At 51.3% G+C, this 26,438-nt stretch overlaps 10 protein-coding genes across 10 annotated transcripts; 7 read left to right on the forward strand and 3 right to left on the reverse strand.

Annotated features, from left to right (window-relative positions):
• The first annotated feature begins 483 nt into the window (after positions 1 to 483).
• CC77DRAFT_57787 (hypothetical protein) lies at positions 484 to 3,246 on the forward strand. The gene is made up of 3 exons (XM_018532316.1): positions 484 to 1,664; positions 1,733 to 1,910; positions 1,973 to 3,246. The coding sequence occupies exons 1-3, from the start codon at positions 797 to 799 to the stop codon at positions 3,114 to 3,116; spliced, it is 2,190 nt and encodes a 729-aa protein (XP_018391995.1). The 5' UTR covers positions 484 to 796; the 3' UTR covers positions 3,117 to 3,246.
• Positions 3,145 to 5,483, reverse strand: CC77DRAFT_57498 (DUF1446-domain-containing protein). Its single transcript, XM_018532304.1, has 5 exons — positions 4,660 to 5,483; positions 4,525 to 4,600; positions 3,851 to 4,468; positions 3,362 to 3,791; positions 3,145 to 3,308 (listed from the first exon to the last, which is right to left on the reverse strand). Exons 1-5 carry the CDS (start codon positions 5,248 to 5,250, stop codon positions 3,173 to 3,175), a joined length of 1,851 nt encoding a protein of 616 aa, XP_018391996.1. The 5' UTR covers positions 5,251 to 5,483; the 3' UTR covers positions 3,145 to 3,172.
• A 255-nt stretch (positions 5,484 to 5,738) lies between these two features.
• CC77DRAFT_1015853 (MFS general substrate transporter) lies at positions 5,739 to 7,839 on the forward strand. The gene is made up of 7 exons (XM_018524103.1): positions 5,739 to 6,135; positions 6,188 to 6,224; positions 6,284 to 6,399; positions 6,464 to 6,777; positions 6,833 to 7,081; positions 7,129 to 7,519; positions 7,574 to 7,839. The coding sequence occupies exons 1-7, from the start codon at positions 5,932 to 5,934 to the stop codon at positions 7,742 to 7,744; spliced, it is 1,482 nt and encodes a 493-aa protein (XP_018391997.1). The 5' UTR covers positions 5,739 to 5,931; the 3' UTR covers positions 7,745 to 7,839.
• Positions 7,840 to 8,549: 710 nt separating this feature from the next.
• Positions 8,550 to 8,928, reverse strand: CC77DRAFT_1056638 (PHF5-like protein; the record flags this gene model as incomplete). Its single annotated transcript, XM_018527925.1, has 2 exons — positions 8,550 to 8,859; positions 8,912 to 8,928. The coding sequence occupies 2 exons, from the start codon at positions 8,926 to 8,928 to the stop codon at positions 8,550 to 8,552; spliced, it is 327 nt and encodes a 108-aa protein (XP_018391998.1).
• Positions 8,929 to 9,167: 239 nt separating this feature from the next.
• CC77DRAFT_979698 (hypothetical protein) lies at positions 9,168 to 10,322 on the forward strand (the record flags this gene model as incomplete). Its single annotated transcript, XM_018536033.1, has 3 exons — positions 9,168 to 9,695; positions 9,750 to 9,818; positions 9,870 to 10,322. The coding sequence occupies exons 1-3, from the start codon at positions 9,270 to 9,272 to the stop codon at positions 10,320 to 10,322; spliced, it is 948 nt and encodes a 315-aa protein (XP_018391999.1). The 5' UTR covers positions 9,168 to 9,269.
• An 882-nt stretch (positions 10,323 to 11,204) lies between these two features.
• CC77DRAFT_924398 (alpha/beta-hydrolase) lies at positions 11,205 to 12,937 on the forward strand (the record flags this gene model as incomplete). The annotated part of the gene is made up of 7 exons (XM_018533805.1): positions 11,205 to 11,336; positions 11,437 to 11,544; positions 11,604 to 11,725; positions 11,783 to 11,815; positions 11,881 to 12,178; positions 12,502 to 12,553; positions 12,651 to 12,937. The coding sequence occupies 7 exons, from the start codon at positions 11,205 to 11,207 to the stop codon at positions 12,935 to 12,937; spliced, it is 1,032 nt and encodes a 343-aa protein (XP_018392000.1).
• A 3,060-nt stretch (positions 12,938 to 15,997) lies between these two features.
• CC77DRAFT_56667 (GroES-like protein) lies at positions 15,998 to 17,828 on the forward strand. The gene is made up of 4 exons (XM_018532228.1): positions 15,998 to 16,443; positions 16,547 to 16,917; positions 16,973 to 17,384; positions 17,434 to 17,828. Exons 1-4 carry the CDS (start codon positions 16,336 to 16,338, stop codon positions 17,722 to 17,724), a joined length of 1,182 nt encoding a protein of 393 aa, XP_018392001.1. The 5' UTR covers positions 15,998 to 16,335; the 3' UTR covers positions 17,725 to 17,828.
• Positions 17,829 to 18,314: 486 nt separating this feature from the next.
• Positions 18,315 to 19,741, forward strand: CC77DRAFT_924532 (hypothetical protein; the record flags this gene model as incomplete). The annotated part of the gene is made up of 3 exons (XM_018533811.1): positions 18,315 to 18,591; positions 18,650 to 19,192; positions 19,248 to 19,741. 3 exons carry the CDS (start codon positions 18,315 to 18,317, stop codon positions 19,739 to 19,741), a joined length of 1,314 nt encoding a protein of 437 aa, XP_018392002.1.
• Positions 19,742 to 20,354: 613 nt separating this feature from the next.
• CC77DRAFT_924934 (hypothetical protein) lies at positions 20,355 to 21,620 on the reverse strand (the record flags this gene model as incomplete). Its single annotated transcript, XM_018533830.1, has 2 exons — positions 20,355 to 20,501; positions 20,937 to 21,620. 2 exons carry the CDS (start codon positions 21,618 to 21,620, stop codon positions 20,355 to 20,357), a joined length of 831 nt encoding a protein of 276 aa, XP_018392003.1.
• Positions 21,621 to 24,429: 2,809 nt separating this feature from the next.
• CC77DRAFT_58447 (hypothetical protein) lies at positions 24,430 to 25,599 on the forward strand. The gene has a single exon (XM_018532360.1). It carries the CDS (start codon positions 24,523 to 24,525, stop codon positions 25,327 to 25,329), a length of 807 nt encoding a protein of 268 aa, XP_018392004.1. The 5' UTR covers positions 24,430 to 24,522; the 3' UTR covers positions 25,330 to 25,599.
• Positions 25,600 to 26,438: the final 839 nt, after the last annotated feature.

The raw sequence follows: 26,438 nt of genomic DNA on the forward strand, positions 1-26,438 counted from the left end.
CAATTAGTTGAGCAGTTTTTGTAGTATTTTTTGGTGAGCTACAAGTTGTGGAATGTGTTGACTTTTCACACATATTCATGTTTGACCATGTAATACTTGCTATCAGATGACATCGAGGTAACTGAGTGTATACAAACAGGAGGTGGTGGTAAATCGAACAACAAGGCATGAGAACCTGGCCTGAGGTATATACCGATTGCGCGTACTTCAATCGATGCTGTGCAGATTAGCGAGGGCTATCACAGTACATCATACCTAGGTACACGCAGTATGCGTACGTTTTGACTATATAACTAATGACGTTCTTGCTCGATACGAGTACATGTTCTAAGATCCACAGCGCCGGGTTGTCTGCTTTTTCGAATGAGATATGCCGGCAGATCGTTCGGTAACCAATTGCATTGGTGGCGTGCGTTGACGACAATCAACCTCGGTCGCGGAGCGCCGAGGCCGAACCACGCTACTGCCCACCTGCTTCCTAGCCATACTCTTACTTCTGCATCAACGACTCAACTCCACAAATACGTTGTACTAACATCTCGGCAAGTTACGTGCGAGAGTTTCAGCGGAGCGGAACACCGAATACCGAACACCGTCGTTCTTCTTGACGCCCACCCGGTCCAGCCTATCTCTTCTTGCTCCACTTGTGCCTACACACCGACCCCTCGGATCAGGGCACCGAGGCTCGAAACGTTGTCCTAGGAACTCAAGGGCACGATCCTAGCCATGCAAGCGTAGGTCTTCGTAGCCCATTTCCGGTTGGTCAAAAGGTGTTTCGCCACGGACTAGTACACTGATGCCAATGCGTAGGTGCGATCAATGTCACGAGAGAAAGGTGCGATGCGACAAAACTGTCCCATGTCGACGATGCAGCCTAAGTGGATCGGAATGTCGTTACACAAATCGGACGAAAGCCCGTACCTATAGCCAGGTCCATGTAGACACTCTTGAGCGCAGGATCAAGCGCTTAGAAGCCCAGAACAGAAGTCTGGTGCAGCACAATAGGACTGACCCAGTATCTTGCACAGGCCAGAACACTCCTATCATTGTTCAGGATAATCTTCCTACAAACGAGAGTAGCAGTCCGCAACACCGTCTGTCAACCGACGTCGCCGGAGAAGTATCATACCTGTCGATTAATGCGTCCGGAGAAAGGAACTACCTGGGATCCTCAAGCGGAGTTCTTTTAGCGAACTTCATCAGAGCCAATGTGAACATCGAAACTTCGACGCGATCGATAACGCCAGTTGGTGATGACGAAGCTACAGACTCAACGGCTTTGGCTGCAGAGCTTGCTTGCGACCTACCATCTGAACAGATAGCAAGACGACTTGTATTATCCTATCTCAACCATGACCACTTACGCTACCCCGTAGTTCTCCCTGCCACACTCTTGTCGATACTTTCGGAAACATACAGCACAAACGGAGCTCTCTACACGCGGACCACAAGCGAAGCTTTCATCTTCGATATAGTGCTTGCTATCGCCACGGCTAGTATCTGTCGGTCTGACTGGCAAGGGCTGCCAAGTGCGCATAGTCATTACACGCGGGCGATGAAGCGGGGATCGACAATCTTGGAGAAGGGGGGACTTGCTGCTCTCCAGGCAATCATCCTGTTGATTCAATACCGCATGAGCAGTTCCATGCAAGACACCTCAGCCAGTATGTTGCCATATCTCCCTCGAATAGAGGAGTCATTTCGCTGCAAGCATGATCTAAAGACTATACAGGCATGTGGCATTTGGTGGGAGTAGGGAGCAGAATTGCTCTCGAGCTCGGCCTTCACTGTGAAACTGCATATCCGTACAAACGCTCCGATGACTCTATAGGAAACGTAGAACCGAGTGCCGACCATGTCCAGCAAGAAGTCTCCCGGCTTTGCTTCTGGAGCATCGTGGCCATGGACAGGTGCGTCTGGAAACTCCAATGCAAAAATATGCGGGAAGGAATACCAGCTGATTACACAGCAGAATAGTAAGCAACATATTAGGTAGGCCTCTCGCCATTCGCGACGACGACATAGACACGGCGCTTCCGTCGGATCTATGCGACAAGATCCTGCTTTCTGGTGTCGAGACACCTATGGCCGAACATCTGGTCGCATGCCGCCGCGTTTCGATCTTCGTTCAGATCATCAAGTATCGCCTACTGTGCGGTGACATTATCGAGACTCTGCACAATCAAGGTCGAAAGAATCTTCCAGACGATGAACTCCGCCACAGCAGAGATCAATTTGCAGCCGACCTCAAGACTTGGCGCTTGAACGTTGAAAGAGTCGTTCCTCCAAGCTCTGTGAATGACATGACGCCTTCGTCTTGCTTTACATCACCTACTTGGTTCGAGATGATATATCATAACGCTGTGCTAATGCTTCATCGGCCATCCCCTAAACTGGACACATCAAGAGACCCAGTTGCTGTACAAGCAATCTTTACCTCCTCTCAGGCTTCCATATCCTCATATGCAAGTCTCCATCGTATGGGGATCTTGAACCACAGCTGGCTTACACTACAAGCTTTATTCATGGCGGGATTGTCATATGTGTACGCTGTAACGATGCACTGCCAGGCCAATCGTAGACAACTAGGCGGGCTGCTGAACAAAAATCCGAGCACCATGGAAGTGATCAGTGACACACGTACGTGCTCAAATATCCTCGTAGCGGTTTCGGAGAGATGGAAGTCGTTGCAACGCTGCGTCGACATCTTCAATAGATTGAGCGATGCTATTCTGATCGACGTTATCAAATTCAGCACAACCCCCATCAACGCTACTCATTTGCCGACCAACGATTCGGGAAATCGTGACGAACAGTACAGGGATAGGTCCGAGTTGGCGGCAGAAACAAACTCAAACGATTTGGTTCAGCACCCTCAATGGAACCACGCATCATATCTCCAGCCTATGGGGACTGATCGAGTGGTATCTAGCCTATCGCCATTGGCTATCGAGAATGAGTTCAGAGGCTCAGCGTTCGATCTGCAACAAATGTATGATCAGCAGCAAGTCGATATGTCTGTGTATCGATTCTCTCAGGCTTGGTTCGACAGCTTCGACTTCTATGGTGGTATTGGGCCGCAGCTCAATGACATCACGATGGGTACACATCTTTGATGTTGGCCTGTTTTCACTGTTGCGGAGGCTGCATTCAAGTTCATGTACTCCCCATTCTATATGCAACCCCGTTGGAGAAAGCTCGTTGGAACGTCTACAACCTTGCTGCGCAAGTATTCCCCGATACCTTTGCCGAGCCCGTCAATGCGCGAGCTACTGGCAATGCCACCATCCAAGAAGTCGAGTACTCGGCTGTACCGGTTAGTCAGTGAAGCAACTTCTAGCATGCAAACCGGGGTACTTACAAGTGGACTGCGAGAATGTTTGGAAACTCGCACCTTTCGACTCTACACCCGTCCTTCCAGTCATCCTCGAACAAAGCACACAGCCGCTCCACCGTCAGAAAGCTCTGTAGCCACGGGTACTCATCAGCATGCCTAACAAAGAAACCAACATTCGAATTGTTGCCTTTGTCGCCGGATCTTGCATGCACAACGGTCCCTAATGGAGCTTTTGATGTCAGGCCAAATGACCGAAGATCTATGGGTGTTTCGGTTTCGTATGACGGTCGCAGCTGCGGGTATTCGGCAGATCTGGGTGGAGACGGGGCGTATATCATCGGTTCGTCGTCCAGTCGCACTCTGTGGTTGATCTGACTGATCGGTATTGTTGTGGGGAAGATTTCCATGAAAGGCTTGGGATCCATTGAGCGAAAGTCCAAGTTCATGTGATAGCCTACAAGTGATTAGGTTACTAATCTCGAGAGACTCGCGTCTTCTGCATTTTTGACTTACCAGGATAGCTTTGCATACGAAGGGAGTAAATGGGTATTCGAAATTTGCTCGCCGCAATATCTTCTTTCCTCTTTGCTTGCGCGAAGACTCGCAACATGGCTGTACCCGCTGCCTGCGATTTCGGATCAAGCGCCTGCCCACCGTAAAGCTCCATGGACAGTTTGCTGAACTGGTTACCCTGAAAAATGCTTGTCAGCTGTCGCTTCATCATCTCCGCCTTTTCCGAAATGTCCAGGCCATTGAGATAATAAACAGTTTCAGCTTGATACCCTCCCGGAGCTGCAACCATGACCTTGGTGGTAAGTGGTGGCGGAAATCCCTTCACTCCGCTGACGAGAACTTCCCGCCGCGGCTCGCCTGTGGCCGTGATATTTACGGTGCGTATATCAGCGACTACATCAGGATTAAGATACATCTCACCCTGGAGCTCGTACAACAGCTGCGCAGTGACGTTTGCAGCAGTAACTTTGCCACCAAGGTCTTCCTGTTTTGTTATGTAGCTGGATCCATTGGGCATGATCTCAGCAATGGGAAAGCCGACGTCGACCAATCCTGGAAGAAGGTCTTTGAAGCCAGAAAAGTTTGCGCCGCAAACGTAAGGTCCGCATTCGATCAGATCTACAATGGAGGTTAGTACCAGGAGAAAGCACAGAACATGGCCGCTATCGACTTACGCCCCGCAATAAGTGCCCCAGCTAGCTCATCGAAGGAGTCCTGTTTCCAGTTATACCACCACGCTGCTGCACCAATCTGTATCAGCCGAGTCAGCGATCTCCCACAAGAGACAAAATGATCATAGCCAAACATACCACTGGAGACGCATCCGTAACTCGCCCACACAAGACAATATCAGCCCCCTTCTTCAATGCCTCCACGATCCCCCAAGCCCCGATGTACGCCACCGCACTCGCTGGATCCTCGAATCCCTTTGCCCATTCCACAAAGCACTGGTCACTATGATCCAAATGCCGAAACCCACTTCCCTCCTCGCCTGGTGTTCTCCGCAACATCTCTGTGACCTCCGCTGTGACATCGTCGCCCAGTACCGCTGCGATTTTCAAATGTCTATACCCCTTTTGCACACAAAGCCCTCGCACTTTGTCCCGGAGCGCCTCCGTGTTCAATGCGCCCGCATTTGTAACAACCTTGATCTTCTTATCGACGATGATATCAATGCTTTCTTCGAGCTGGGACAGGAAACCAACTTCGTAGCCTTGAGATGGATCACTGGCTTTGGCTATAGCATTCCAAGCGATGTTCATCTCGGATAGCCAGTCTCCGGTGATGAAGTCGACATTGCCTGTTTGTGCCATGCGGAGCATGGCGTGGGGAGCATCACCGGTCGCACCAGAGACGTTGCCTATGCGAATGCCGCGTTGCGGCGCTGGTCTTGTGCGCATGGTAAATATAGTATGGGCAGTTTAGGCTGGAAGTACTATTATCGTGTCGGTTGTGAGTCTTGTTGTTGAACGTTCTTTCGGGCGGAATACAATGTTGCCAATGTTGTGGCTAGAGACTTTTTTGCATGGAGGCAATCTTGAGTCAATCTAGCTAATAAACCTCTCCGTGTACCTGCCCAGCCGTTTACGTCCTCATGCCTGTCGCAGCGACTAAACGACAGCTTCGAGAATGCCGACAACCGGCTGCAATCAGTTAGCTGGTGTGATTCGTACCCCAATAACCACGCTTCGGATGCGTTGCCATCTCTCGGAGGATGTGCTAGCTGCGGAACAGTTACATGGATGTTCTTCGGCGCAGGTACGCCGAGTGTCATTATTACCTTGCACGCAGTCTTGCTCGGGGCGGCGTCGCCGAGGGGTAGTGGCCCACCACTGCGAGTCAGTGCGGGGGAGCAGGCCTACCCAAATTAGGATCTTAGCGCCTCAAGCTCCTCTTTAGTGTCTGATATCCTGTGTGAGGACACCATTATCCGGGGAAACCCCATGGGGAGAGAGACTAGCATTATGATGCGCAGGGTAAATGGTCCAAGTCCGATATAAACCATTGCGCCGTCGACAGGGCTATTCATCCTGACCTTCTGTTCTCCTCTCCTCATTGCGAAACCTCCCGTGAACAGCATTATGTCGGTACCGCAACCCGAGCCAGTCCAGGGTGTAGGATCTCCCTTGCCAGCTCACACCGTGGACCCTATCGATGAGAAATACCAGAGCCAGCATACGGAATATGAGGAGAAGGTTCAACCTAAGGTCGACTACTCTGGAGCCGCAGCTAAGACGAGCCCTGAAGAGAAGAAGCTTGTCAGGAAATTAGACATCTGGATCATGGTGAGTTAGCCATCTGCATGCCTTTCAAAAATCGACTAACGATCTACTTCAGCCCATGCTCTGGCTCATGTACTGGCTCAACTACCTGGGTAAGAATTTGATACCATGAAGCTGTCATCAGGAGACCTCATGCTGAATGGATACCTAGATCGCAACGCCATCACTCTCGCTCGTCTGAATGGCTTCCAAAAGGACCTTGGACTCACTAGTTCACAATACAGCACTGCTATCTCTATCCTTTTTGTTGGATACATCCTCGGACAGGTAAGTTGTGACTATACGAGAACTATGTGAATGATCCACTAACTTCGTACCTCTACACCCACAGATCCCCAGTAATATGATCATCACTCGGGTCAAACCTTCGTGGTACATGGGTATCTGCATGATGGGCTGGGCAGTCGTAAGCGGGCTCACTGCCGTCGTGCATAATTACACGGGCATTGTACTTGTGCGTTTCTTCTTGGGTGTAGTCGAGGCGCCGTACTACCCAGGAGCGCTCTACCTCCTGAGCATATTTTACACGAGGAAGGAGATTGCGACACGTATCAGCATTCTCTATTCTGGCAACATACTCGCGTCGTCCTTTGCCGGACTCATTGCCCTTGGCGTCTTCAAACTCGATAATGTCCATGGTATCAGGTATGGCCCTTTTGTACGCAGCGAGCACAAGATATACACTGACCCTCGACGATAGCGGATGGCGTTGGCTCTTTATAATACAAGGTGCCGCCACCTTTGTCATCGCCGTAGCAGCCTGCTTTATCCTCCCCGACGAGCCTCTAACCACATGGTGGCTTAACCCCGAAGAACGCCAACTTGCGCACGCTCGGGTCGCAAGAGATACTGTTGGCCACTCTGCCGATGTCTCCATGCTTGCTGGTCTCAAGGAAGCTGTTCGCGACCCCAAAGTGTGGGTATTCGTCTACATGCAACACCTACACATGTAAGTTCCAATGACCCCGATAATTTACCGTCTCTGACAATTTCGAGCGCTACCAACGGCTTCAAAAACTTCATGCCGACGATTGTCAATACGCTAGGCTTCTCGCAGGAAGTCACACTTGTATTGACATGCCCACCATACCTGATAGCAGGTGCATTCTCCGTCGCATGGGCGATATCATCCGGCCATTACAACGAGCGCACTTGGCACATTACCATCGCTAAAGGCGTGGCTATCTTTGGGTTCGTGCTCGGCTGTGCGACTATGAACGTGGGCGCAAGATATTTTGCCATGTGCGTCTTCACAATCGGTACATATGGCGTCAACAGTATTATTCTTGGATGGGTATCTTCAACATGTGGGCAGACAAGGGAGAAGAAGTCTGCTGCTCTGGCTATTGCCAACGTCGCGGCTACCCTCAGCTTGATCTGGACTCCTGTAAGTTTTGCAAATCGGTCGCTTGTTCTGGATGAAGTGACTGACGTCGAATAGTACATCTGGCCAGAGTCGTCGGAGCCACGGTTCGTATTTCCGTTGTCCATGAGTGCCGGTATGGCGCTGATGTGTGCGGCTGGCGCGTGGCTCATGCGGTGGTGGCTGATCCGGGAGAATCGAAGGATCAAGAGCTCGAACTCCGAGACTACGATGTTCTACGCTTATTGATCAGGTAGATGGAGATACTAAGATACATGGACGTTCTGCATACTCGGTCTTATACATGCGTATTTGGTAGGCAGCTTATGCCCGATGGTGATTGATGGAATTATATTTTCTACCTTGCGGACTTGGTCATGCCAAACCAATGATATTCTGTTTGAATCTGGTCAAAATGATACATACGACCATAGGACACTGAAAATTAGGCTTCCCGTCCGCTCAGCCATATACAAGCAGTGTACCGGCGGATTAGTAGTTAGGTGGGTGACCACTAGCGAATCCCCGCTGTTGTATGTTTTTGTCTTTTTGCTTGGACGAACGAACCCTGGGTGACTTTTTTGGTACCAGCGTCGAACGAGTGGAAGAACAAGTATGAGTAGCGATCGGTAAGGTGAGATCAAAAGTGAAACAACGACTAGGTAACCTCAAAATATGCAGTCAAATAGGCGCATGGCAGACTGTATCGTGCAGCCAAAGCCACTTGTGTGAACAGGCATACCAAGGCAGTATGGTTTAGAATAAAGATATCATACCAATCTTGCAGACTTGTCAGTAATGCTTCTACGCAGAGAGAGTGGCATGACTACCATTGATAGATGGTTGAGGTATCTTAGAACGCCGTAATCCAAGCTTTTACTCCCATCGCGGCTCTGAAGATTGATGCCGCGACGCCCAAACTCCATGCTCCCTTTTCATGCTATTCCGTGCGATTTCTTCTTCCCGTATGTTCGAGCTTGACCTCGTCTCGTGTATTCTTCAATGACACATAACCTGCGCGACTGCACCAAGAGCAGCTGCCCAAGCCATGTCATCAGTGATTCCTGAAATTCTTTTTCTGGTAAAACAGATCCGTCCTACTACTACCCAGATTTATAATCTTCGGGCACCCATCGCGGTCCTTCTCCAGGCGCGTGCACTCGAAGCAGTAAAAGGCGTCAGAGATGCCTTCGCCACCGCAGACGACGCATTTGTTCTGGTAGTTGCCGAATGAGCACTCGTCGCAAATGCGGGCGAGGGTGGTCGGGCGCACGTAGGAGTCGCATACGGGGCATTTGCCGTCGCACTTATCGCAGAGGCGGCCGATGGAGATGCCGGATTGCTTGCGGCACATTACGAGATCGCTGCGTTGGATGTCAGTATAGGCGCGTATTTGTGTTGGGTGGAAGCACTTACGGATGATGGCGAGACATGGCGCGGATTTATAGATGTGGCGCAAAAGACCGACAGGCCGTATTGGAGCGATTTGGGCAAAAGTTTGTGTTTTGGGTAGGTCTGGGAGCGGTGGTGGTGTTTGTGGTGGCGCGTGGATTTGGGACTTCAGATTCGTATGCAGAAGAAAGACAGTCGTGACTTGACCTAAGAGCTTCGGGGGTCCGCTGAACCCGTGATCCGTGCGCGAAGCTTCCATCGCGTCACCAAGTTTCCTTGCATTACAAACAACGCCAGCAAACAACCACACGTGATTTCTCGTTTCTGCCAAAAGCACCGTAGAAAGAACCAAAAACAATCATAGGCTGCACGCGGTACTGCCATGGACGGGCCCATTGCATCAGCTGTAGTCCTTCCGGATGACATACTACAGCCAGCCTCGCCCCCTGTGAACGGCCACAAAAGACGCCAGGAATCACTATCAGAAGACACCGCAAAGCGACCACGACTCGACGATGATACTACAACTGGAGACAGACGTGACTCTATTACCAAGGACTCCAAGGACCCCAAGCCCGCTCCAGTGCGACGCGAGAGGGGACGAGAGCGCAGATTGTTTGGCGCCGCTTTGGGTGCACTCTCACAGAACACTACTACTACAGCGCAGAAACGTCGTGCCGAGATCGAGAAGCGTCAACTAGCTCAGCGCAAACAGGACGACCAAGAGAGCGAACAGAGGAAGGCAGAGCGAACAGCCAGGCGCAAAGAGCAACGATGGAAGGAGCAGAAGCACTTCGAGAAGCAATCGGTACGGCTTGCCAATCTGCGTACGGGGGTTTGGCTGAGCGCTAACTATCCACAGATGCGCATCCGTCATGAAAATCTACTCGCCATGGCGCACTTCCTCCAGACCAAGGCCGAGCCACACCTCGTACGTGTTCTGCTATCAACTCGCATCCGTCACAGCTGACTTTGCCCAAAGTTTTACAAACCCTGGGAGACTAGTCCCGACGAAGAAGACCGTATACGCGACCAAATAACCGATGCCAAAGAGACCATCAAACGCGAGGTAGAGGAGTTCGAGGCACGACAGCAGCCGGATAATCTACGGAGACGGGATACTTCCGACGGAAGGATTGGTGATGCAGAGGGTTCAGAAACTGGTAAGAACCATCATGCAGATGCACCTCAAGAAACAACCACAGCCAATGGCGGGACTAATGGTAGCGCCACTTCCCCCAAGGACCTGGACATGAAAGATCATCATTTCGATACCGCTGATGCCGATGGGAAAGCTGAGCGCGCCACTGAGGATATGCAGACCAGCAGTGTTGCAACTCATGGAACTGTCGCTGACCCAACCATCAAGGAAGACGACGATGAGAACGGAGAGGATGTCGTCGAAGAAGCCGCCGAGGATACTGTCATCTATTGAGATCGCCAGGGATCCTTTGCTTCTGCCTATGCCCGTGGCCGGACCGATAGATCGCTGTTGGCAGGCCTTCATTGATACCCTTTACAATGCTGCCCTTGGACCGGTCGCCTCTTTGCCATCCGATCGCCTCAACTCGCAAAGTCTGGTCCTTCATTCTTGAATATCCGACCGTAGTATCATGAAAGCCCTAGTAACGATGGCAAACGTGCTTCGCAGGTTAATCAATGCCCGGCCATCTGTGCTCTGCGAGCTCTGTCCTAATACAAACGATACATCATTCATCGAGTCTATTTGCAGCATGTAGGTTGTCGCATGCGCTGAGGATCGCACAGTATCCTTTCGAAATTTTGAGGCAAGCACGATCGTTTGCGCTTACCGTTCCGGCACGGACGCTGGAAAACAACAACGTACAACACTCGGTTACGGCTGTGCTCGCCTCACTCTGGTTATCTGATGCACGTATTTACCTAGAACTCGGGATCGTATAGTTGGACCCCACGGTGAGTGGGGCACTACACCACTATCGCCCACTTCCGATCATAATAGTAACACTATAGCCAACACCATCTCCAACGCTCTACAGGATGCTTGACATTGCGCATCAAATGCGAAAGTGACGTGCTGAGCAAGCAACAAAGAAGAACAGGACAGTGATGTCAGGGTCGGAACGATTACATACCCCACAGTTTCAGTGTACCTCGGCATGCACGCATCTAACAGCCCATCATGAATCTACAACTTCATCGCTGAAACCGACTCGCTTGCTCACCGCCATCATCACACAAGAGTGACCTTACTACTACTGTTATACACCCCAAGCTTCTCCCACACTCTCGCCGCAATATATTCTTCTTTTACCCTGAGTTTCATACACGTCACGTCATGTCCGTCCAACCAATTGACCCCGTGTCAGACCCTCGTGTCGAGCACAGATATGCGACACTCAACGGGCAGAAATATCATTACCTCTATGCAGTACCTCGTTCTGGCGACTACCAGCACACCGTGTTTTTGGTAAGTCTTGTTGGGTACCCTGTCATGCTTTGGCGGCATATTCCGGATCTTGTTATATTAGCGAGCATTGGACATCTAGAGATACTGACTGCCTTGGTAGATCCATGGTTGGCCCGACCTATCAATAGGATGGAGGTATCAAATCCCACTCTTAGTCGATATGGGAATGCGGGTCGTTGCGCCGGACATGATGGGATATGGCGAGACAGTAAGAAAGGCCCAGAAATCATGCTACCCCAGAAGAATGCTCAACGTTGGGATATTTAGGACGCTCCGAAAGTCCCGCCAAACTCCATCAAGCTCTATGGGCTTAAGAGAGCATCAGATGACATTGCTGCGTTGGCGAAAGAGGTCAACGCGCCGAAGATCATTCTCGGTGGCCACGACTGGTAAGCCATCGCTTGCGTGATACAAACGAAAAGCTCGTCGACTAACACTTTGCTTAGGGGAGGTTTTGTCGTCTGGCGAGCAGCTCAGTGGTATGTTTCTAGAGTCTTAATGGCCGTGATTACCCATACACAGCAGCGACTCACCCCTTTCATAGGTACCCCGACCTGGTCTCACATGTCTTCTCGGTCTGTACACCATATACTGCTCCTCATGACAAGTATATGTCCACTGAAGATCTCGCCAATGGTCCCTTGCCCCAATTTGCTTACCAAATCCACCTTGCTTCAGGTGAGGTGGAAAAGATTGTCAAAGATGAGCAGTCGATCAGGCAGTTTTTGAAGGGTATGTATGGTGCAAAGGGACCGAAAGGTGAGATCGCCTTTGATCCTGAGAAGGGCGTGCTGGGAGAAAATCTGCCCTCAATTGGGGAAAGCAAGGTTTTGAATGGAAAGGTACGTGATGATCTTTCATGTTGCAACGCGTGTCGAGTGCGGGATCGAGGAAAGAAAAGAATGGGGTTATATGATAAGCGACTACGATACCGCATTTCAAAAGTGCACTATGAGATGCTCGGATTGCTGGACTTGTGCATTACCACCTCCGTTGTGTCGTGCAGGAAAGACGGGAAAGCGTTCCAGATGATCGGCTTGCCTCGACATGAACACACCATCTCTTGTGTAGGCCGCGTTGAGGTCGCATGACAGCAGTGCGCTGTTTCAGAAAGACAGCTTGAGACCTATTCTCAGCAAGCGATGGTGTGCTAACAGCGAATCAGTACCTAGACTACTACGTCAAGCAGTACTTGAACCACGGCATACACCCCACTTGTGAGCATTCCTTCTCCCTTACTTACCCACTATTCATCCGCATAATAGCGTGTATACACATATAACCGTTGTTCTATCCACTAACTCTCTAACCCAGTGAACTGGTACCGTCAACGCCGCACAAACTGGGAAGAAGACCAAGCCCTCCTCTCCCGCAAGCAAATCACCCAACCCGTCCTCTTCATTCAAGCCACGCACGATGGCGTCCTCAAACCAGAAATGTCAAAGAGCATGGAAAACTTTATCCCCAAGCTGACGCGAGGAGAGGTAAAGGCGGCCCACTGGGCGTTGACGCAGAAGCCCGAGGAGTGCAATACGATTATCCGCCAATGGTTTGAGGGGCAGGGGTTAGTGGCAAAGAAGAAGCGAGAGAGTGCTTTGTAGGATTGAGTTCAGGATGAAGCGGAAATGTGCGATGGGATGGGCGGTCCCTTAACGGTCGAGTCAAACGTAGTGTATGTAGTGTCGATGCGTACGTCTGCGTCGCGAGCAACTAAAATTACAGCATGTTGTCTAGCGGGCGGTGTGTCTACGTTCGATCGCTTTCGTATACGTATACCTGATTACTCTTTCATGCCCGTTGATCGAGGACGGCAGATCGCTTTGTACCTACCAGGGTCAGGCCAGCAAAGCATGGAGATTGCGGCTCTATCCGTAATGGCCTGATATGTGCTTCGCAACCCCTTGTCTACATAGCGATATCGGTAATGTCTTGCGCTAGCGAGATCCTTTGCACCGATGAATTGCTAAGTGCTTACTACTGTAACCAAGATAGCGGTTCGCTCGACGGCTGCCAGAAACGGCACTTCGACGACGGCAAACGCATGTATGCGTCAGCGCACCGATAACGTTACTGTGTTGAAACATGACCTTATGCCGACACTCATCATCGATTCTGAGGAGTCGAGGAGGGATGGTGTGTGGATACTAGATCTGCATCACCGGCCTCATACCTGTGGGCCCATCAGCACACCACCTGCTGGAGTTTTCATTTGGGCGCTTCCTTCTACAGTATTTTTTGCTTCGCTTACGGTCGAGAGCAGATGTCAGGTACCTTTGGCTCGAAAGTGAAGCGTGTGATGCAGGTGGTATCTCGGTATCTCCGGAGGTTCTAACCACAAAAGTACCGGCAAAAGTAGCAGATGCGCCGTCTTGGAATTTGGCACCGGGTTGTGTGTTCTGGATCTTGTCCCGTCTTAACCATAGCAGACGGATTAGCGCTCCTTGATATTCTTCCATGCGAAGACCAGGTCGAGAAGATTGTGACGATACTTCCAGCTTTTCTGGTAAAAACAATCTGGAGATATGTCGGATGCAGGTCCCTCTGTCCGTGCGCGATTCCAAGGCACTGGTACCCCGCTGTCAAATACAGCCAGTAAGGTAGCAGCATTAAGCCCTGTGGCGGCTTCGTGGTTGTGAGTAGGTAGCGAGATGCCACGCTTTTTGCGGAAGAAAGCTGATGCGGAGAGGTGCCTCCGAAGACTCTGCAGCTTCTTCTGGTCGGGATACTACGATAGGGGATGCGGTGCCTTTACATCCGGCAGACCGCCTCTGCTAAGGAGTACGTACTCAAAATGTCCAGGATGGTGGTGGTTGGATATGCCGTGTGGCGCTGACCAGCTTTCGGGAAGCGACTAATGTGAAATCCCTCACCGCTGCATCACCAAGATGCAAGCGCCTGAGATATATTCAACGTAAATCGCGAAAACGTGCGCAAGTTGGTAAACGGTGCGGAGTGCATTCAAACTGGGTATGATGAACCTTCCTCACCGCTTACCGCTTCTAGAGGCCCATGCATGAGGGTCGTGGAGTCGGTCGCTTGATGATGCATGATCCCGGCGTTCTTGTACGTTCATTGACGGAGTCTATAATAGCGTTGAATATAGCTAGGTAGTCCGTCGAGAGAGGCGGCATGTGTAATGTAGATGAGGAGTTGCTTATCGGTAAGTCTGTTATTCGATTACATCTCGTAGCTTGTTGCGCGGAGCAAGAAGCGGACTGGCTGGACAGGCACATTAGGTATGTTCGTTAGTCCAGTCGTAGCGAATGCGGGCCCGCAAAGAAGTTAATCTCAACATTGCTGGGTCACGGTGTGATCCACCATGGTGCTCTGCCATGCAACGTTGATGGACAAAGGACGACTGGTCCACAACGTCTCTTTTGCCGTCCCGCTGCAGTATTGTGCTCGGCTGCGTGCCAGATGGTTGTTGTCGAGTAATAGACCAGGTCGGTCGGTCGGAGAGATACGTACACTCCCGAGGCCATTTTGTGGGACGGCTTACCAACGACATCTCATCTTGCTCGTGGCCGCACCCTTGTCAATTGCTGGGTCTGCCATGTACCCGCGATCACCGTTGCTCCTGCCAATCCTTCATGACAAGTGCTCGACCTCATTCTTCGGTCGAGGTCGTAGATCTGAGACGGCATTGCAGCACGCTACCGGTGTTTCTTCGCCATGGTCATGCAGACAATAGCACATGTCAATCTCGATGGTCTTTTGGTGGCCACACCTCGGTCGAAGGTGCAGCTGTTGACTGTTAGCTATGCCTTGGGCCAGTCGTTCGTGCAGTTGGCGTTGAGGTCGCTCCGATAAGAGGCCCTTGTACTTTCCTGTCCCGACAGTTTGGTTCTGCGTAGGACGAATTTCGTCAATGGGCTGCTCCTCGGTAGCCAAACTACGACCCATGTCCGACCTCCAACCGACATTCAGCCAACGGGCCTCTTACCACACCCACCACCGTTGCCCCAGAAGGATCCCGCTAAGGGGCCGCACTACGGGACTGACACCATGATCCCCAGAGTAGTCCAGTCTGAAGGCGCGCCGTTGAGCGTGAGCCGTTCGCACATGGGCAATATATCCGGGAATTTATATTGCAAAAGTGACTTCCGGAAGTCTTCTGAAAAATCACCCAAGTACGCTAGCCAGTCAGCGGTCGAATTTTCCCGTCGGCATGCAGGCCTCGAGGGTCCAAGATTGAGGGTGCACCGGGGGTTGTGGACGACTTATGGTTTGAGCTTTGGCTTAGCGGTAAAGACGTGCTAACGCCGAGACAGGACAGCCTGCATATCAGGCTGATGTTTCGCGCGTCGAATCCAGGGATCCATAACTCTGCAGGGCCACTACAACCGACAGGTTCGGTGCAGTAAATTCCAGTACAACCTTTGGAAGCGGGCTCCACAGCCGCGCAGACTGCCTTATCGCTGTTTCACGACGGCGCCGGGTTTCTGATAGACGGCCACTACACAAGACAAGACGTGGCCACCACAGACGCCGCATTATGACCGTTGCTCCTATACCGCATCTTGTGAGTGCACATCCCGGAGCTACATGGTATTGATCCGGCAAAACGAAACTAAGAATGCTTGAGTTTCTACCAGCTAGTTCGCTGGGCAAATTGCAAGCCTTCCCGGTTGTGTATCCACAAGAAGATCTAGCCTCATACATACACTCAGAGTAACGGGATAAAGAAAAGACTACGCGAAGCCTACCATACCAAGTAGCTCTGGTCGCGCATCCCTATCCATGCTCGTCCCGCCAGTATGATACGCCTAGCAAATGACGTGGAACCTTGGAGTCTCTCTCATGCGATACCATTATCTCGCCGATTGCACCAACCTCAGGCAAGCCCAGCTTGTCCGAGGCCACCGTTGATCGAAATGGGCCTTCTCAACAAGTATATCAGCCTCCACGTTCCCGTGGGGTGCTCTTCTGCTAGCTATCTCTCCCTCACTTTTTCCCGCTTCATTGCCACCATCCCCCATACTTTCAAATCTTTCTCGTAATGGCTCCCTCAGCTCTCGCAGATATCTATCCAATCCCAGCGAGGCACTACTCTAAGTCATCGACTGTAGTAGCTTCGGTCCTACACGGGCCAAGGGATTTGCGGCTGGTATGCCTTCCTCTTCTGTTACACATCCCACGTCTACCCACTGTTCGTGGGGGTTTTGGTGTATATCCAACACCTTAGACTTGAAGCTAACGAATCCAAACAGGAAACTCGAACCATTACTGACCCTGCCGCCAATGAACTCCAGATCGCTATCAAGGCTACTGGGTTGTGCGGGAGCGATTGTTCCTACTACAGCAAGTTCTGCAACGGGGACCTGCAGGCTTGTGAGCCGCTATCCTTGGGCCACGAGTCTGCCGGAATTGTGGTCGCCATAGGCCAGAGTGTCACCGGTTACCAGATTGGCGACCGCGTTGCTCTGGAGGTAGGTGTGCCGTGCGACAACTGCAGGTCATGCCAGCGCGGACGCTATAACCTGTGCCCGAAGATGAGGTTCCGGAGTAGCGCCAAATCGGTACCTCACTTCCAAGGAACGCTTCAGGAACGCATCAACCATCCTGCAAAATGGTGCCACAAGTATGTCGTGCATGATCGACCCGAAACCCGAATCTTAGCTGATAACTCTATCCAGACTACCTGCTCATGTGTCCATGGAATCGGCTGCGCTTCTAGAGCCTCTTTCTGTCGCTATACATGCAACAAGAAGAGCCCAAATCGAGCAGGGTGACACGGCCATTGTTTTTGGTGCAGGCACGGTCGGTCTTCTTACAGCTGCGATGGCCAAGGTGTCTGGCGCCACAACCGTCGTCATCGCAGACATCGATTATGGACGTATAAACTACGCCTTGGCAAACGGCTTCGCGCACAAAGGTTACATTGTGACCCCACACAATGCGACCGAGACTGCCGAAAAGTTCGCGGTAGCTAAGGAGTTGGCTGCGGATGTCATGCAGATTGCTTCGCAGAATGAGATTGATTTCGAAGGTGCTGACGTTACCTTTGACTGCACTGGAAAGGAGATCTGTATGCAGGCTGGGTTATACGTAAGTATCTTTCGAAGCGGTATATGAGCGTGGATCTAACCTCCTGCAGGCGACAAGGCCTGGTGGCAAGCTCATCATGGTTGGAATGGGCACGCCAATCCAAACACTGCCCATGTCGGCATCTCATCTAAAGGAAGTCGACATCCTGGGAATCTTCCGTTACGCCAACACCTACCCAACCGGCATCAAGATCTTATCTGCTGGTGTACTTCCAAGTCTCGACAATATGATCACTCACAGGTATCATGGATTGGCATCGACAAAGGAAGCCTTCGAGCTCGCAGGCAAGACAGTTGACAAGGATGGCAAGCTCGTCCTCAAAGTTCTTGTTGAGATGTAGGAAACTCTTGGTCTACGAATGACTGAAAACATGTACATTCGCTTTTTCGGGTATGTATAACGACATGATAGAAACGACTTAGAAGATGGACTGGAAGACATCGATCCCGGTCAGGCGTTTTAAGGGCAGTTCTCGGATTCTGGATCAAGACAGAGATACCATTCGCTTTTGGGTTGTGTGTGCTTTGGAGTTGGTTGTGCTGGAGTAATCAGCTAGGGTTGGCGATTAATGCAAAGATCTGGAGGTCAGCCCAGACTGTAGATTTCAATGCTATGATCATCCCCAGACGGAAATTACACACTTTTTTTTTTAATTGTCTGTTAGTGGAATCTCGTGATGAGTGAAGTCGTGTAAGCAGAACAGTCGCCAATCTTCTAGGAATCGCGTCGCGCTGCAGTCGCGTTGAGCTAGCGCAGAGTGGTAAGCGCCTTGGCACAACCCCACGAATTGTGGCAGCTGCAGCCTAGGCAAGCTCCCCACCAAGACCATATCATCGCAATTGCAGTTCCACCTTCCCCAAAGGCTCTCACCCACCTCCTCGACTACCGCGAAACTCAAATAGGGAGACGAAAAACCATACTCCAGCAGATATGGCAGAGTCATCAGGGAACCCACTCGTTTCAACGACTCGCGCCTCTGACGCAAGTCCGACAGTACAACTCCATCCGCTAGTACTCCTCACAATAACAGACTGTGTCACACGACACACACTACGACAGCAGACAGGACCAGTGGTCGGAGCTATATTAGGTGCACAAGATGGCCAGAATATCACCATGGAGGTTGCTTTCCAAGCAAAACTCCAGTCGAACCAGGATGGCGAGACGGTGCTTGATGACGAGTGGTTTAGCAAGCGTATTGAGGACTGTAAGCTTTAGTCTACATTTTCTGCATTTATGGCTGAATGAGGCTTACGAATACACAGTCAAGGACGTACACAAAGAACCCCAATTAGATATCGTCGGCTGGTTCACTCTCGGTCCCGCCTCCGGCCCAGAACCCCACATCCTTCCTATCCACTCGCGCATATCAGAAATCTACACCGAATCTCCGCTGCTCGTATTGTTCCACCCCGAGAACGCATACTCCAAAGAAACTGCTGCTGGAAAGCTGTCCCTCACTGTCTACGAGTCCATCTCCGTCAATGTGTCGAGCGAGCCAAATGACAAAGCTATGGACATCGACGGCGCTGTACAGGCAAAGTCGACCAAGTTCAGGGAGTTAGTATACTCGATCGAGACCGGTGAGGCGGAGATGATATCTGTCGACTTCGTTGCCCGCGGAGGTGGCAACGCTACTGCAGTAGAAGGCACAGCAGACGTAGCGGGCGCAAAGTCCGAGTCTTCCAAGACCGACGAGGGTACCGGCAAGAGAAACACACGGGGAAAGCAAAAGGAGAAGGAAAAAGAGAAGGAGACCGACGCTCCTATCGACGAGTCTGTCATCTTGACCCCAGACGACGACGAGGGTAGGACCAAGCAGTTCGATCTTGATCTAGTGCCGGTATACTGACATTTGCATAGTTCTCTCTTCACTCACAGCCAAAATGAATGCTATTCGCATGCTCAGTCGGCGAATAATGCTTCTCCGCGCGTACCTCGATTCCCTTCCAACGTCGTATCTCTCTGACCCATCACTGCCGGTCGATCCTACACCGGACGCGCAACACCCCCTACCTCTAGATCACTCAATCCTTCGCAGTGTATCCGCTATGCTCGCTCGACTCAATATCCTAGGCCCACCAGACTCTGCCGCTTTCACACTCGAGTCCCAACAAGAAGCTTCCGACGTGCAGCTAGTCAATCTACTAGCATCCATCACAAACTCCGTTTCCCTAGCCAAGGACCTTGGCCGAAAGAGCTCTATCGTTGAACATGGCAAGAATCAGGGAAAGAAAATGATGCACGGTGGCATGGCCGACTATGGTGGCTATAATCCGGGACGCAACTACGGTGGTGGCGAGGGCAACTTCTTCAATACTGTTATGGGCGAGGGATCTGGTGGCGACAGGTGGTGATCCCTATCAATCCATCTACACTCTTCGCACATGACGAGACTGCGTTGCTGATGACGCTCTAGACCAGCAAAACGACGGATCGTATGCCTTGCAGATGGTCGTCATCCTGATGCGCTATTCGATCCAGAAGATCTTGATATGATTTATGTAGAGAGATGGTGGCATTTCGTTCTAGCAATTCTTAGCATGGGGCCAGCCTATCTCCTCTTGTTCTTTATGAGCCCGCTTATACTGGGTCTTTTCGCAGTAGGGTTTGGCTACTGGACAGGCTGGGGGACTTATAGAGCTGTGCGCTGGTTATGGAGAGTAATGCTGCAAGCACTGAGAATTGCTCTCCAAGTTTTACGGGGTCTGATTCGTCGAGTTCAGCGATGAGATTTCTGCATAGCATTTGGCGCATGGATGGTTCAATAGACACATGGGAATGGAAGGTCATGACATGACATCATAGCCGGTACATGAGTAATGAACAAAAAGGGAACTTCGATACCTTTGTGTCCATGACTTCTCAAAGCCTCATGAACTCAACACATGAAATTTTTGAAATTCCAAACACCCATCATCTGCACTCTGTGGTTGTCCTTTTCTTACTAGGACCGCCCGTTTGCTGTCTTCATGCACTAACCATCGGCGGATCAGGAATGAATCTGCCTCCTGGTCCTTCGAATGCTCGTGCTTCCCATCGTGAGACTAGAAGTAAGTCACTGTAGTACTTTGTTCTGTCAGCATCATCTTGTAGTCGCTGTTCGAGCAACTTGCGCTGTTTATTGTAGGCTGTTCTTGTTGAGTTGAGACTTGACGGTTTTATGGGTGAAGATAGAGGAGAGGCTGGAGTTATCGTGAGTGTAGGTATCTCCGGCGAACCGTCAACCCACTGTGACGGCAATTCAGTCGGTGTGGATGGCGAGGAGGGTGACTTTGATGCTCTTGTGGTGATATCCAGGTCACAGAGCAGTATACTCAAGTCTTCCGTGGTTTGTTGGGGCTGATAATCCGTGTTAATCGTAGAATCGTTGACCACTGTCCAGAATGCTTCAATGGTGAGTTCAATCTGCTCTTTTTCGAGCTTCTCTCTCATGATCAAGCCGTTCATGCTGACATCTACGGACATGGGAGGCGCCTCCGCTTCAGGTCCCCATGCAATGAGATCCTTCTCGTCGATCTTCAGCGTATGGTTCTCTTTTTGAGATTTGACAATCGGAATCGAGTTCTCGCTGTTGTCATTATCCCACCTCCATCTAGTCTGATCAAAGTCAAGCACAACCTCCCCATCATTTGAAGCCTCCAGTTCTTCGCTCGAAAAATGGTTAAAGATCCAACTCCCATCATCATCATCGTCGGGTGGGTGTGAATGATCGGTACTGACCGGGTGGATCGGATCGGTGCTCGCAATGTAATCGCCATCATAGTCATGATCGTCCATCTCAGCCCAGTCCTTCTCTTTCAAGTCAACGACATCTTCTGGCTGTACTTCTTGTTTCAACGGCGAGCGCACTATCCTATAGTCGCTAACGCTCACCCGCGCCACACTCTTCTTAAAAGCGTGTGAGATGTTGCGTGCACCCCATGAAGCCCTATGGTACTGGTCTTCGAGCTCCTTAACCAGAGCAGAAACCTCAGGCGTTCCTAGCATCCGCCTTTCAATCAGCTTAGATAGAAATGTTCTTGCTCGTTCTAATTTGCATGTCCAGTCGCTCTCCCAGCTCGCGTGCTCACAGGTATTGCATTCAGTTCGAGCATATACAGTGAGGAACGATTCCGCCGTGCACGCAGCTTTTATACTCGTCCGGGTCATCTTGTGTTTCGTACCTTTGCAACGCGATCTCCGTAGGCGTAGCGTATGTTGACATCTGTAGTAGAGATGGATGACGTTGCACATGGCTACTTGGCGTTGTTGTTGAGCGTTGATTACAACTGGACTGCAGCTGCTAACTTCTTGTACCGCGTAAAGTTGATGGTTCAGAGGACAGCCAGGAAGTTCATGGGTATCTTGTGCACGTACAATCGTTTTCGTATCTGTGGTGGTACGAAATTGCTGTGGACTGACGGGCACAGTGATCACTAACTGTAAAGCGTTGCCATAGCTATCACCCAAACTTTCCGCATATTGCTGCTCGAGGTGACGTGGAAAAGGTGGGGATGTCTAGGTAAAGGTAGGATAGTAGCTAAGACGCAGTTAGTCATTGCCTTTGTGCATTCATATTCAGCTACAGACCCATGTCGACAGTGAATGAACATTTTATGAACAAGAATAGAAGTGGGTGCCTAGCGAATATATGACAAGCGTAATCATAATTGAGGAAAGAGCTACCCGGCCTGACGCGACTTCTCACGGCGCGCATTCACGTGCGCTAGCGTACGATGGGAAGTACGACAACACCAAAACACGTGCGCATGTAGGGAGATGGAACTAGGGGTCATGGAGCATTGACGCACGATTAACATATAATTTATGCAGGAAGAAAGACCAAACCCGTCCCATTACCCCAATCCGAACCTACCAAATACCAGAAGAAAAAGATGCATCCTTTTGATGACCATGAAGTCAAATACACAGCTTCCCAGAAGCCCTAGAAGGAAGAAAAACGAAAAGTAACGTTGCGTCGTTACACATTACGTATGAGAGTCATTACATGTATACAGAAATGTCCCAATTCGGCATAAACAAATATCCCAAAATGGAAAACGCCATCACGGAAACGACGAAAGAGAGACTTTAGTATCGCACCACAGGCGACGCGCTTGTGCTGCCTTCTTGCACCAAAACGCCTTCTTTGACACCCTCCTTCTCCATCTTATGCATCCAGTCCTCTTTCTTGTCCTTTTTATGCATCCAGCCACTGAAAATCTTCTTCAATTTCGATTTTTGCTCTTCTCGGCCTGGAGTCTTGGGCTCGTTCGAAATGGTTTTCTGCGCGGATGATGTGTCTACGCTCATCTTGCGCGAGAAAGTGGACGCGTCGGCACTCTTGTTGCCGTTCGAGGCAGAGCCACTGTCTCCACTCCTTTGGCGAGTATGGTTGCCGGAGCCCGGTTCGAGACGCTGGTCGAGGTTGCTAGTGGAAGACCAGCCAGTCATTGTATGCCCGGCGTTTGTCGGACTCCCTGGTTGTGTTCGTACGTGCTGGGGGATAGCTTTGGTGTCCTGCTTACGGGACGACTTCCGCACAGGGAAGGCATCGTTGGCATGCATGGCCTGCGTATCAGATCCGCTCTTCCTGTGTTTCTTCGCAGCAGAGGGAGAACGCTCTTGGTGCTGTTCTTGTGGACGCATTAGACTTGCAATGTGTGTTTCAGCAGTAGGAGACATGGGCGACTTTGGCGATGCTACCTTCTCCTCTGCAGGCTCTTGGAAATCCTTCCATGTGTCTAGGCTGGGTAGTGGTGGTAGCTCTTTGGTCAAGTTGATGCCACCAGACTCTGACTTCCTTGGTTGAGCCTCTTCTGATTGTCCCTTGGAAGTACCCGGTCTGCTGTTGCTCCTTGAACTTAACTTGCGGGCAACACCCCAGCTACGCCATCCTGATTTCGAGTCACTACGTGTGAGACCTTGGTCATCGTCGGCTGAGGGACGAAGGGAATCCTTGGATTGCGCGCGGCTCAGGGCCCGACTGCGGGAGCCGGGAAAGACGTATTCTCTGACACTTTCTTTGATGCTCGCAGCACGACTTGGTGGTCGGACCGAGGTGTTGGATCGGCCCCGAGGTTCTGAGGCTTCTTCCCGTCGCTTCTTCTCGAGTTCTGAACGCATCCACTCTGCGGCTTGTGCGTCTGCGACTGCAGCAGGGTTGTCAGAATGGTGGGATAGCCTGTTCATACTCCTGTAGTTGGGCAGAGATGCTGAGTTGGGCACTGAAGACGACATCTTGGCATTGGCAAAGGTTGATGTCACGGCCACGGGGAGAGTGACATCTTCATCGGAGTCGTTGCGGAAGACAGCCGAGCGCGGTACGTCCATGGAAGTCTTGCCATATGTTCTCAACTTCTCCTCCCTCTCTGCGTCCCGTTCGTCGAGCCATCCAAAGTCAGCTCGCTTACGACTGCTATTCGCGCGCGCGGGCATGTCTCCGTATGTCCTGTTTCTGATCTCCTGGTCCGCCTTCGCTCGTGTCCGGGTCTTGGTGCTGGGCTTTCGCATCATAAATGACGTCGATGCCGCCGACAGCTCCGGGGGCGCGCCGGTGGGCATACGGACACTAACCTCAGCAGCCTGTGGTTTACTCTCCTTCCGTCGGGGACCAAGTCCCCCAAAGTCGAGCTTCGGGTCTGTGTTCTCCATGCCATGATCGGATGGCTTGAAGTTTTGCAGAATATGCCGACATGCTAGGCGCAATTCGAGTTCGGTATGTTCATCGAGGACACGGCGGTTGATCCAGGGCGACGAATCGCATATACTGTCTTTGGAAGTATGTCTCTTGTGTGATGACGAGGGCTGTGAGGGAGTTGGTTCTGGCGTGGGCTTATCGAGAATATCTGACTTGGAGGCAATCTTCTGTACAGCGGTGAGTTAGTGCTGGGAATGCAGTTGGAGGTGAAGAAGTAGAGATAGGACATACGACTGGCACCAGGTTGAAAGAAAACTTGCGCTGCTTCATGGTTGATTAGGGTAGCTATGTAGGCCAAAAGTACTATGTTGGAATGGAATATTTGTGCAGAGGCGTGGTACAAGTGTTGCGGTTGCAACGACGACGTAACGGGTGCGCGCGCGCGAGAAGTCGGCGGTGGATGTTGTATGGTCGGCTAGGAATGGCTAGGCGGAGCTACTCGCGACTACTGCATGCATGCGGGAACTTTTGACGGTTTGGCGGAACAAAAAGGTGGTGACGTGCCTTGGGTTGGCATGCATCGAAATGCGGTGGAGACCAAAAGGCAGGCAGGAACCTCGAACAAGTTTGGGACAGGACGATAGGTATAATGCGCGTTGGTGGTGTGCACCGGCCCGACCAGGAGGTGTTGGAGTTTCAGAGTGGCAGCTAGCATTAGACAGGATGCAGCCGACGACCAGCCCTGGAGAGTCTCGATGCCGTGTAGAATGCGCAGGCAGCCAATCAGCCGGACGCACGCCTGAAGCCTCTACGACGGTCAAATCTGCGCGTCGTCAATCAAATCATCGTCGCCCACCCGCACGCGCCTCGTCGAGACGCCCAACAGCCACAGCCCGCGTTGTTTACCCTTGCAGCAGCCAGCCCGCCCTGGTCGTCGGCGGAGGCAGCGATCGTGTGCCCCTTCCCAGCAGAACCAGACTATCGAAAATAAGCGGCGCTGCGGCCCCACGAATGAGAGTCTACAAGGGCCGCGGACATGACCTCGATCCAGAGACCGCATTCCAGATGTCCATACACACGAACGCACTCCATCAAACACGAAGTCGCTCCTTTTTGCGACCCAGCGAACGACTGTTGGCCTGTTTCACACTAAGACATCCCCTCCCATTCCATCATCCGCTGCTGTCCTCCTACCGCTGCCTTCACCGCTGCAATACTAGCACTGTTATTGCACCCTTAAGGCAGGGGCGAAGCTTTGCATCGGCGAGAAGAAACTTCCTCGACCCTGGCAGGGAACCTTCCGCGACAACATCCTGGGAATAACCCGACGGGTTATTGTGTGCTGCCGTAGCGCACTGGCTCTCGTGGACAGGCCGACAAACGGTCGCTTCATCGCTCCATCGCTGCTGACCGAGCTTCCCTCATCGTCATAGTATGCGTCATCCAAGCATTCGTTTTGCGTCTCAGTGTTTCGTTATCAGCACAGTCGACCAAGCTTTCAACCGCATGTGGTCAGTTATCTGGTTGAGTTGCGGGTCCCCTCTTGGTGAAGTGTGCCGGCTAAAACTGCTAATATTCACCGCCCAAGCTATCCGCATCTGGTCTCCAACTCTCACAGCATTTCCCGGCATGTCACTCGTTAGGCGCGCAGATCGCTGATCCACCACCTGGTTATTTTCGTTCGGTGACGGTATTGTGTAACCACGGTGCCAGATCGAAACAAGTCCATAGTAAGCCACTGCACCGACCACCCGGAACGCCAATACGCTACAACGGCACCATTCAACGGCCTTACTTTCAGTGCAGCACCTGTACACATAATAAGCACTGCGCGAACACGAAATCCAGCAGCAGCAGGGCTCATGCAGTGCCTTGTGCGACATGTCCAAGCATACGACAATCCTCGCTCACTCTCTATCACGCGTACAGGATATGACTCACGTTGGAATCAGCTCGACTTCTTTGTAGGTTCTTCGACTAGGCGAGATTGCGCGATGATCTCAGTAGTGCCAAAATCCATGTATCGAAAGCAGATGTTACTTCCGCATCTAGAGCTATCGATATTGCTCGGAACAGAGAGACGCCGTAGAACTTTGGAAGACCGGCAATGCAATACCAGCCTAGCAGTCCTGCTGACCGGAGGAACAGAGACACTGACCATGGTTATTCCACGCAGCTTTCATGCAATATCCAAGGGATCTTGCCGCTTCCATCAAGCACTATGCGTTACATACATCATGACTATACGAGTAGCTTCACGTGATGCCTCAACTTGTAACACCTAACCTATGAGTACAGTCATTGCAGGAAGTTCAAGAGCTTGGATTGTTGGTTTGTCGGCAATGGTTATAGCTTCTACATGAACTGACATAGTCAGAGCAGCGCATAGGCTATAGAGTCAACAACGCGGACTGATACACTTCCAATGAACC

The sequence above is a fragment of the Alternaria alternata genome (assembly GCF_001642055.1).
Source record: "Alternaria alternata strain SRC1lrK2f unplaced genomic scaffold CC77scaffold_1, whole genome shotgun sequence".
NCBI lineage: Eukaryota > Fungi > Ascomycota > Dothideomycetes > Pleosporales > Pleosporaceae > Alternaria > Alternaria alternata.

Excerpts from the sequence above, each read along its gene's own strand:
- CC77DRAFT_57787 (XM_018532316.1), top strand. The coding sequence starts at position 797 with ATGCCAATGCGTAGGTGCGATCAATGTCACGAGAGAAAGGTGCGATGC. Across the intron at positions 1,665-1,732 it reads CATGCAAGACACCTCAGCCA|GCATGTGGCATTTGGTGGGA; the intron begins GTATGTTGCCAT and ends AAGACTATACAG. Across the intron at positions 1,911-1,972 it reads AGCATCGTGGCCATGGACAG|AATAGTAAGCAACATATTAG; the intron begins GTGCGTCTGGAA and ends ATTACACAGCAG.
- CC77DRAFT_57498 (XM_018532304.1), bottom strand. The coding sequence starts at position 5,250 with ATGCGCACAAGACCAGCGCCGCAACGCGGCATTCGCATAGGCAACGTC. Across the intron at positions 4,601-4,659 it reads TTACGGATGCGTCTCCAGTG|ATTGGTGCAGCAGCGTGGTG; the intron begins GTATGTTTGGCT and ends CGGCTGATACAG. Across the intron at positions 4,469-4,524 it reads TGGGGCACTTATTGCGGGGC|ATCTGATCGAATGCGGACCT; the intron begins GTAAGTCGATAG and ends CCTCCATTGTAG.
- CC77DRAFT_1015853 (XM_018524103.1), top strand. The coding sequence starts at position 5,932 with ATGTCGGTACCGCAACCCGAGCCAGTCCAGGGTGTAGGATCTCCCTTG. Across the intron at positions 6,778-6,832 it reads GATAATGTCCATGGTATCAG|CGGATGGCGTTGGCTCTTTA; the intron begins GTATGGCCCTTT and ends CCTCGACGATAG. Across the intron at positions 7,520-7,573 it reads TCAGCTTGATCTGGACTCCT|TACATCTGGCCAGAGTCGTC; the intron begins GTAAGTTTTGCA and ends GACGTCGAATAG.
- CC77DRAFT_56667 (XM_018532228.1), top strand. The coding sequence starts at position 16,336 with ATGGCTCCCTCAGCTCTCGCAGATATCTATCCAATCCCAGCGAGGCAC. Across the intron at positions 16,444-16,546 it reads GGCCAAGGGATTTGCGGCTG|GAAACTCGAACCATTACTGA; the intron begins GTATGCCTTCCT and ends GAATCCAAACAG. Across the intron at positions 17,385-17,433 it reads GTATGCAGGCTGGGTTATAC|GCGACAAGGCCTGGTGGCAA; the intron begins GTAAGTATCTTT and ends AACCTCCTGCAG.
- CC77DRAFT_58447 (XM_018532360.1), top strand. The coding sequence starts at position 24,523 with ATGCGGGAACTTTTGACGGTTTGGCGGAACAAAAAGGTGGTGACGTGC.